Source organism: Epinephelus lanceolatus, chromosome 23 (assembly GCF_041903045.1).
Source record: "Epinephelus lanceolatus isolate andai-2023 chromosome 23, ASM4190304v1, whole genome shotgun sequence".
Classification (NCBI taxonomy): domain Eukaryota; kingdom Metazoa; phylum Chordata; class Actinopteri; order Perciformes; family Serranidae; genus Epinephelus; species Epinephelus lanceolatus.
In genome coordinates, this window is record NC_135756.1 from 22,096,445 (window position 1) to 22,107,201 (window position 10,757).

General features: G+C 39.2%; 1 protein-coding gene across 1 annotated transcript; it reads right to left on the reverse strand.

The window, feature by feature from the left end:
- Nucleotides 1–5,714: 5,714 nt before the first annotated feature.
- iapp (islet amyloid polypeptide) lies at nt 5,715–8,659 on the reverse strand. The gene is made up of 4 exons (XM_033615301.2): nt 8,568–8,659; nt 6,867–6,962; nt 6,328–6,468; nt 5,715–6,228 (listed from the first exon to the last, which is right to left on the reverse strand). The coding sequence occupies exons 2-4, from the start codon at nt 6,944–6,946 to the stop codon at nt 6,054–6,056; spliced, it is 396 nt and encodes a 131-aa protein (XP_033471192.1). The 5' UTR covers nt 6,947–6,962; nt 8,568–8,659; the 3' UTR covers nt 5,715–6,053.
- Between the last annotated feature and the right edge of the window lie 2,098 nt (nt 8,660–10,757).

Sequence of the window (10,757 nt, forward strand, 5' to 3'; positions counted from 1 at the left end):
GAAGTTTCCAAGCTCGAACACAGAGGGACGCGCTAAATGCAAGAAACAGTTTCTGAAACATTTTCTGCATTCTGGTGAGTATTTTTGCTCTAATGTGTGCCTTTTTTAATTCATATTTGATGTAAATGCCTTCTATTTTCAAAATAAAAGTCCTCTGCTACTTTAATATTGTTATTATGGAGTTCAAATCCACAGGTTCCAGATATTGAGGGAGGCATGTCCCCTACACCCCTTAAATCTAACCCTGTGTATTATTGTATGCAGTACATGGGGGTAATTTTAAAAACTTTACATACTTAACCTGCTAGGTTGTTTGTGAATCTCCCCTGGGATCATTAAACTTTTATCTTAATCTGTATCATTACATTATCATTAAAATGCTATTAGATCATGATTTATTTGATTATATTTCCTATGATTAGTCAGAATCTGCAATTAAGTAAAACTGTCAGCTAAATGTAGTGGAGTCTTATTTCCTAATTATTATATCTAATTATTTTAAACAGAAAGTTTTGTTCATGGGCATAAAACACAATTTAACACATACATTCACCGACCACTTTATTAGGTACAACTTGCTCGTACCAGGTTGGACCCCTTTTGCCTTCAGAGCTGCCTTAATTCTTCGTGGCTGTGGTGTTTAAACCATGCTCAGTTGGTACTAAGGGGCCCAAAGTGTGCCAAGAAAATATCCCCAACACCATTACACCACCAGCATGATTCGTTGATACAAGGCAGGATGGATCCATGCTTTCTGAATGTTGCAGCAGAAATCCAGACTCATCAGACCAGGCAGCGTTTTTCCAATCTTCTATTGTCCAGTTTTGGTGAGCCTGTGTGAATTGTAGCCTCAGTTTCCTGTTGTTAGCTGACAGGAGTGGCACCGGGTGTGGTCTTCTGCTGCTGTAGCCCATCTGCTTCAAGGTTCGACGTGTTGTTGGTTCAGAGATGGTCTTCTGTAGACCTTGGTTTTAACAAGTGGTTATTTGAGTTACTGTTGCCTTTCTGTCATCTTGAACCAGTCTGGCCATTCTCCTCTGACCTCTGGCATCAACAAGACATTATGGCTCACTGGATATTTTCTCTTTTTCAGACCATCCTCTGTAAACCCTAGTTTACAGAGGACAGTACATCAGCAGTTTCTGGCACCAACAACCATGCCACGTTCAAAGTCACTTAAATCACCTTTCTTCCTCATTCTGATGCTCAGTTTGAACTTCAGCAGATCATCTTGACCATGTCTACATGTCTTAATGCACTGAGTTGCTGCCACGTGATTGGCTGATTAGCTAGTTGTGTTAACGAGCAGTTGAACAGGTGTACCTAGTAAAGTGGCCGGTGAGTGTATCTCACAGTCAGTTATTTGTCTGTGTGCTCACATTACTTATGAAGAGAGCTCTTTTTTTCCAATTCATCATTTCATAATTGTTATAATACAAAAAAAAACAGTGTTTTGCGCATTTATCAAAAATAATTAAAAATATGGGTCAATTTTCTGATATATTAGACCCACAATCACATTTAATGGCCCAGTATGAACAAACAAAACAGGAAATATTTCAGTACCACACACTCAAGCTTACAGGCACAAATAAATCTGCAATAAATTTTGTAATGACTAACTGAATGTATAAGTTGCTGTATATACAGAGGTTGTGAGTATGTGTAGTACATTCAGTCTGTTATTTTGTCAGACATTATGTTATTGCTACCATCAGAAAAAACCCAAGTTGATTTATTTGTTGTGTAGTTCCAGTCAGTCTCTGCATTAATAGACCTGTAAATTAATTTAGCAGTGGGAGCAGGTTATAGTCCTCTGTAATAAATTTTGGTGGCAGGGCAGCCCTCCTGTTTATATTTGGATCACAGCTGTATCTCCAGGGTCAGAGATTAATGTGGTCGCCGGGTCATGAATCAGATCTAAAATTCCATCAAAACATCCATCCCCCGTCATTACTGCAGCGATAAACAACTCACCGCCAGATGACAGCTGAAGCACAATGCCATTTGTGATTTTACATGAAGTAATCGACAGATCTTGACACCGTCCCCGTTCTCTGTCAGGGTGTTTGGCAGATAATGGCTGCATTGTTTTTGGCTTCATCAGCAAAAGCCGGCACTTGTTCTATTTTTGCAGACCCTTTTATGTCGGTGTTAACCATGCATGGGAGTATTGATGTCAGTGTCTGAGATGATTGGGTCAGTGGTAATCAAACACAGGTTAATGCTGTGCGTCATACCCTCTCTCTTGATTTTCATTACGTTACCCTGGATAACCCCCACAGCAGGGTATCATACTCATTTAGCTGATTTCATTTAGTCTAGTTCATGGGCAGTCATCCATTTACAGAACAGATAATGAACAGTCTTGCATTAGTTTAGAAAAATAAGTGCAATTTAAACAATATGTCTCAATCCTTTAATCATTCAGTCAGTCTAATACTCACTGTCATTACATGTGGATTTCTCCATACATTTCCACTCCTGCATGGCATGGGACATTTCTTACCAAGTTGCTCATTGCCTTTTTTGTCATGTTTCTGAGAGAAATCGTAATGTTAAAATACTTGCGAAAGGCATCTGAAGTCAGAAGAAAGAAAAGTGATGTCACTCCAGGTCTCAAAGGGTTAAAACAACCTTTTGTCATATTTGCAGAGAGTCCCCCAATCCCAAATGGATCCCTTACAGACTCGTTGACTCAAGCCCTAAGCCCTTACAGACCTAGGACCAATTCCATTTCTTCAATGGAACACGCAAAACCAAGGAGAAGGGCCAAGACAAGGGCTAAGGGGAAGAAATGGAATTGGTCCTAGGTCTGTAAGGGCTTAGGGCTTGAGTCAACGAGTCTGTAAGGGATCCATTTGGGATTGGGGACTCACTACATGTATACAGTATGTAGTACTGTATTATATGAGACAGGTAGTCTGCGGAAAAAAAAAATCATGTCCCTCCTCCTACTGTATTGCCTCTTTTGGCGTTTACCAGAATCTACCACGGTGCACCAAAAGCAACCAATCAGAGCCAAGGAGTCTCTAATGCAGCTGTCAATCGTGTCACTGATGGAGAACTGTGACCAAACTGTCAAACTAAACAGCACTGATCAAATATGAATCAATACTCTGTTATTGTATTATATATTTTTCGCCAAATTACGAACATATATCCAAATTAAGCAATTATGGCCCCAAACCTTATGTTAAAACAAACCTAACAAGAAATCAAAGGTCCTTAGTGGCACAGCTGAGAACAGGAATCCTTACCTTGAATCTTGAAGTCGGCAGATTTAAAAACATTCTAGAAGATGAAAGGTTATGTGAATTATGTGAACTCAACGAAGTTGAAAGTGAATCATATTTTCTTTTATACTGTCCCTTGTATGATGAACTGAGAACTCCAATATTTATCGAAATGTCTGTTAAAAACCCAGAAATTCTCTGGTGCTCTGATGATGATAGAATGAACTGGTTGTTTAATTTTAATGTCTTTAAGCTTGCTAATTTTGTATGTGAAGCCTGGAAAAAGCGTCAGGATGGTTTATATGTTTAATTGCTCTAATGCCTGGTATCTACATGTGGTTTTTCATTTGCTGTCGTTTGTTTCTTTTTTTTGGTGTCTTGTAAGCCCACTCAGGCTGGGCACTTCTGGTGCATGACACAATAATAAAAAATCAAATCAATCATATAGGCTACAGATCACAGTGTAAAAGTGAACCACCACATTACTGCTGATCGCCACAGAAGACAATGAATATAAAGGGAAACTTTGCTGATATTGAACCAGATGTGTGTCATCGCAGTGTGTGCAGATGAATGGTGTTTCCAGGGGAAGTCAAACGCTGTTCATCTGCACACACTGCGATGACACACAGCTGGTTGAATATCAGCAAAGTTTCCCTGCTTCCCTTCATTGGTTCCTGTACAGCAGGGTCGGTCTTTGATTCAGCACCATGTGTATACATTCAGTAGGCTATATCTTCAGTAGCTAGCTAGCTAACCCTACACTTTTCAGGGTTTGATTTTGGTTTTCCTCTCCAGGTAACAAGTATTCTTAATCCACCTTATTTTTCACGGAAACACGGAGGCAAAACAGAACACAGCCAGCTATATGTATATATACATACATACATACATACATACATATATATATGTATATGTATATATATCACATTTTTCACGTGACTATATCACCGTTTAGACTAATCTGATGTTTGTAAAGTCTATAAACACAATGATTGAACAAACATTACTATTTCTGTGTGTGTAATTAATAACATGTTTATCGTAGATTAGCTGGGCTAACCGTTAGCTGTTAGCCGTTAGCCATTAGTGGTGTCTGTAATAACTCAATAAATCAATAAACGGTCCGTGAAAAAAAAATTTTTTCCAGCGGATGTCTTTGCTACAACATGATTGCGCTAACTGGAGTAGTTTCATGTCGTATCCGACAACGGAAGGCTTTTAACAGATGACGTCCTGATGTTAGCTTTGCTGCTAGTGTTAGCTGTCCCTATCAGCTGCAGCCACTGATGCTTTCTAGACATCGTGATTTCCCAAAACTGAATAAATATCACACATAGCAACACAAAACTGCTTTGCTAGCTCAATCATGTTGTAACGGCTGGATGGTTGATGCGTACATGCTGATTCGGGTGCTATCAGAGCCGATCCGCGCATCACTATGGCTTAATAATTAACTCAGTCAATAAAAACAACCCGTCCTGTGTTAGGAGTGTATGTCGCTCACAGAAAGAAAGAAGGAAAGAAAGAAAGAAAGAAAAGGAAAAAAAGATAGAAAAGCAGCGTACACCTCACATATTTATTTCTCACAGTTGCGCACACGTTTGGCTGGCATGCAGAAGCACCGTCTGTGTGTTTGTGTGTCGAGGGTGCAAGCCGCAGCTTCAGCTGCTCAGGTAGAGAGGCTGTGTAGCCTGGTGTGTTTTTTCGCTGATTCGGTTCTGCAGGTTCTCTGCTGGTACACTGGAGACGTGCGATTTATTCGCGTTTAGAGGGAATAATTTTTACTGGCAATTACCGAATAACGGAAACGTGGGCACAGTTATCTATATAAAATACACAGACTAACTAACTAACTAACTAACTGGTTGACTAACATAAACAACTGAAAATTGAAAAAAATTAGCTTGCATCGTTAGCTCTGGTAAGGGAAAGCATGAGGGAAAGTGGCTGACCAGAACTCACACACAAAAACACGGAAGTTGATCACTATTTACTTCTGTGTTTGGAAATAAGGTGGATACACTGTGTATACTGTGTTGTGGCCTGATGCTACATTATGATTGGTCAGTCTGCATTCAGGGGCGGGACTTAGCTAAAGGTTAATTAGGTAAAGCAGGAACCAAATCATAATGTGTATGGCAAGTCCCCGCACATGACACCACAGCAGCTTATTGATGAAGCTAATCTAAACAGATCTATTGCACGTCTCCTTTGTTTGAGAGTTCATTCTGTAGTTTATGTGACACATGGAGAAACTAGGTGGGAGCTGGTGATTATACTCACTTAACTAGAACTAATACTTGTTTTAATGGACATCCCATGTAGGACTACCAGCTGATGATGTGCTGCTAACAGCTCTTAGCTTCTGCATGCAGCTGTCATGATACACAATAATGTGGCTTTAAACGCATTAAGATTTTCAAAAATATATTTTTAAAATTTTATTATCAAAATCAACAGATAACATTTCTCATGGCTTTACATCTGTTTTTTTTTTCTTCTTTTTTTTTATTATTTACTCTGATGTATTGTTATATTCACATCATGCCATTGTGGAACAGCATTAACAGAGTCACAACACACAAATGCAAATGCAAAAAAAAGAAAAAAGAAACATATATGGACTTTGATGGTTTAAATTAAAGGCACTGTTTTTTTAAAAGCTTATAAAATAAACAAGAAAACTCTTCATAATCATCATCATCACTATCGATGTCATCGTTAGTAACGTCATTGTCACAATCATTGTTACATAAGATGTCTGGTTATATCATTGGAGCACTGGGAGTGCTGGTGGAGGTTCCTCAGTCGGTACTAGAGAGGCAGGTAGCTGCGAGGCTGCAGTAGGTCCCTCTTGCCGTAGGTGGAAGATCCCACGTTGGTCGGCGCGTACACGGTACCGATAGTGTTGCTGGAGCGCACCAGGAAGTCTGCTAGCCTCTGGGTGACGCAGGTGGCTGTGTTGCATTTCCTCTTCTCAACGTGGTGACTGGGGGTCGAAGAAAGTACAGACACGTCACAGTAACACTCACAGAGAGAATGTTTCTCATGTAAGGAGGATTTAATACAGTTTTTGGTTTGCTGTTACCTGTTCATAGCTGTGAGCCCCCTCTCCGGCCGTGTACCCATGAGGCTGAGGAACGGGTTGGAGATTAGCCCAGGAGCTAACCAGCCGTCACCGTCTGGGAGAGCACTTTCCAGCTCGCCAGATGAGCTTGGACTGAAGTACCTGAATTACAGAGGGAAAAGGGCCAAAGCGTTTTACACTGATAGCTGATTATAGCCTCTTCAAAACATTCACAAGTCCCGAGAGCGGGAAGAAAAAGTGGGCACTTAGCTCCCCACGAGTTGCACAATGAAGCACTTTCCCACAGACGAGCACAATTGGCTCCCACCTCCAGAGTTATCAATGCTCTGCTGCTCCTCACGCAGAACATTACAGCACCTATCGCACAATCTCCATGATACTCAGCTGCCCGTCTGCTGACCTCAGATCTAATATGATCAACATCTCAGCAAAGTGAAACCTGCACAATTTGATTGATTGCCACCAGTTAAACTCTGCCCCTAATCTTAGACCACTTACACAGCCACACAGAGAGCTCTGCCTGTAGTATGCACACTTACCTGTAGCTTGGGGCAGCGGTGACGCAGCGCAGCAGCACAAGCAGCATGAGGAGAAGCACAGGCACCCTCAGGTGATACATAATGTAGGGTGATTACCTGAATCAACACAGATCAGAGGAACAAAGTTAGATTTATTTGTTATGGGGGACTTATGGGCAATATTTGTTGTAATTAACCTTCATTTAACTACAAAGACCCGGCCAAAAGACAGCAGCACACACACTTACCAACTGATGCACATCAACAATACATAATGTCAAAATATAACATACATAAAAGTGTTTCATTTCTAAAAATTCTGAATTTAAAGAGTCGCTATTATGCAGGAGAAAACAACAGTACTGTTTCCTATATTTCAGTACAATCTAACATTAACCTACAGTCTAATTTAAAGCTGTGCTCAGTGATTCAATGTCAGTAATACATCAGCATCTACCAAGCATATACAGATTTCAGATATCTTTTCCTGTTGCCCAGCTAAATAATTAAAGTAGGGTTACAACTTACACTTATTGTCATTATCCATCCATTAATATTGTCTAACAAATGGCAGAAAATTAAAAAAAAATCCCTTCACAAATTCTCAGAAGCCAAGTTGTTGTCCTAAAAATGCTTTTTTTTGTTTGACCAACAATCCAAAACCCAAAGATATTGAATTCATTGTCACATAAGGCAAAGAAAAGGAGCAAATTATCTCATTTTAAGGGCTTGAACCAGAGAATATTTGACATTTTTGCTTGAGAAATCAGAATCAGAATGCCTTTTATTGTCACTTTTCATTAAAAAAACACAATGAAATTAACGACTCCTGCAAGATGCCGACAGTTTAAACCACATCCTCCATACATTTAACCTCACACTAATAAATAAGTGTAATAGGTTAAAAAAAAGAAAGAACTACACCTCGTGCAACTGTGAATATTATACATATAATGACACTGATAATGAAAGTAGTTGCCGTTTCTGTTAATTAATCTTTTCAGCTTGAGATTAAAGCTTGTCAATATTGTATTAATATCATATGAGAATAGGTATCATCTACGATTTTGGATATCATAATATTCTAAGTGTTGTCTTTTCTTGTTTTTAAAGGCAGCTTTACAGTAAAGTGGTGTAATTTTCTGAACTGACCAGACTGTTATATTTTTTATTATTTGCTTTTATCCACTTACTCGTTATATCCATATTACTTGCGGTTATTTATAAAAAAAAAATCACTGTATAAATATTTTAGTAGTCAACCCCACAATATCGTCAGATTTAACATGATATATATATTGCACAGCTGTATTGCTTTAGTAAAGTGTCTGTACATTACACTTCTCAGTAAAACATATTTTGTTACATGGTTGGTGATGTTTTCTTACATTAAATAGAAAATCCAAAATTTCCTCTGCATCGTTTTATACACATTTTCCTGTGATGTAACAAGACATATCTGATGTCTTTAGAAAGCATTTGAATCTTGAATTTATAATATACAGTACAGTAACATACAGTAGTTTTGTTAATTTAAAAGAGAGGTAGAGGTGGAGATTTAGCAAAGTATCCTATTCAAACCCATAGAAAAACTATTTATACAAACTAAAAACTGTTCATTTCCTGTAGCATCCCATTCATATATATACACAGAAGAATTGGACTGAAACATAATCCTGTATAAAAGACAAACTAAGCCCTTAAGTAAGACAGAGCACTTACTTTCTGTTGTTTCAGCCAGTAGCCAGCAGATCCCAGTCCGTCACTGGAGCAGCCCAGGGTTTGTCAGACTGTCACACAAACAGACTCCAACAGTTATAGGCTCGTCGCTCAAACCACTTGTGACATCAGCTCTGTCCAAATATAGCCTTGCATTTTCATTTACACAGAATGAGGAGGACGAGGGGGGGGGGGGGGGTGTATGGGGGTGTCGGGAAGTCCAAGAGGGTCTTATATATATATGCCGTACGCACACTCAGCTGTACCTTAACGTGCACTCTTAAACCTGTGCACACACAGAATAATGCTAATTTTCACAGCACACACATACACACACACATAAACACACAAACACATCTTTGTACGTCACCATCCTCATCATCACCTCCGTCATCATTGTCACGAGCCTCCGTGATGGGACTGACCCGCCAGAAACCCACACCAGGGAGAGGAAAGTTGTCTTCCTATTTACCTTGAGACACGTAATGAAGTTTTAGGTCACCAAACTCTGACCCTCCCTCTGCCTCCCTCCATGAATTATAGATGTGAAGATGAATTATCATTAATAATGAATGTTGTCTCATTATTTTGATGGGACACGTCACAAACAACTGAGAAAGTACTAATTAATGAAGTGATGGTAAAACCTGGGAGTAACACTTGACGGATGTGACCTGAGAATCTGACGAGTTAGAAATCAGCAATCACACCTCTTTACAGTTATTGCAAACTTGGTGTAAAATATTAAGTACTTTTCTGCTGTTGTAAACATTCAGGACTCAGTAAACAGACTCAGTAACAAACCTAAGGGGGAGGGGCATTTTCCAATTTACAGCAGCTATATGCACTATTTCTCAAGCTATTTAAGATAATAGAATGCATAAAAATCTGTACATCGCTGGAGAAAAACATGGTATTTGCCAAGGAAAGAAATCATCCTGTGGAGCAGCGATCATAAACTGGCACCAGTGGGCCACATACAGCCTGCTTAAGAGCCCCATCTGGCCTGTAGAATATTAATCAATTCAAAAAAATTGTGAAGGGGGTTAAAATGCCAGTATTTAGGATATCCAGCATTTTTTCCTAAATTGAAGCAACCTCAAAAACAATTGAGGTGGAAATGATTGTGTGTAATAGTGATGTGATCATAAAGTGATCAAGTAGCATTCAGAGTAAGTTATCAATAGCCTTACTTACTAACTTACAGAAAATTTGCCTGCAATAGTCCACCTTCCACCTTCCTTTTTCATATCTAAAGCCCAGTTCAGACCAAATATTTGTGATGAGACGAGTTGAAACATGCAACTACTTGCAATGTGCCATTCTGCAACGCTCTAAAAACCTGCTGGTTCACACCATTGCAACTAGATGAGATGGTGTATCATCTCTATGCAACAACTCTCTGTACTTTTGTTCTGATTTCCAGTTTTTTGGGCTTATTTTGTGGCTGAATATAATTTGTAGCCTTTTAAAATATGAATGAGGATAGTGATAGTGAGATACTGGCTATGGTTGTGTTTAGTGATAAAATGGCGACAAGAACACGCATCAGATGGACTATAATCATAATAAATACGCCACAGTAATATAAATAACCATCGCCTATTTGTTAGTCAATGAGAATGTGTGTGTGGGAGGGTATAAGCACATACAGCGAACAGCAGCAGCACTGTCCCACACCGGCACACCATGAGGACGGAAACAGAGGGCTTGGCGGGGACAGAGCACCTGCTGCAGCAAGCAAACAGCCGTCGGTGGTCATTTTGACTTGACCATTGGACTTCACTACAAGCTGACTGGCTATTGAAACAGGTGACAAGCTTTACGTTCTAAAACCAGCTGCCATTATACTCTGCTGGAGTAAATGTCAGAAAATAAATGTTTAGCTGACAAATCTATCTATGCCATAATAATCTTGACTGCTCTAACTGCAAATCAAGGATGCAGAACAAAACCAAACAAAAGAACATTTACTCAATTATTTTAGATTTCTTTAGTGAACAGTATAGTAGAAAAAAAACAACATGAAATTATATTATTATCTGAATGACACAAAGTTGAAGGTATTTTAAAAACCAAAAAGATTCAGGGCTTTATAGAAAACATTTGGGACTGGAGCCCCAGAGGCCACCCCACACTATGCCCCTGCCTTTCTGTACCTTTAAAGCTGCTATAATCAATATTTATATGGAC

What these genes read in the sequence shown, in the direction of transcription:
- iapp (XM_033615301.2), bottom strand. Translation starts at nt 6,946, where the DNA reads ATGTATCACCTGAGGGTGCCTGTGCTTCTCCTCATGCTGCTTGTGCTG. An exon ending in ACCGCTGCCCCAAGCTACAG is followed by an intron (nt 6,469 to 6,866) that starts GTAAGTGTGCAT and finishes TCTGTAATTCAG; the next exon opens with GTACTTCAGTCCAAGCTCAT. An exon ending in GGGCTCACAGCTATGAACAG is followed by an intron (nt 6,229 to 6,327) that starts GTAACAGCAAAC and finishes TTCGACCCCCAG; the next exon opens with TCACCACGTTGAGAAGAGGA.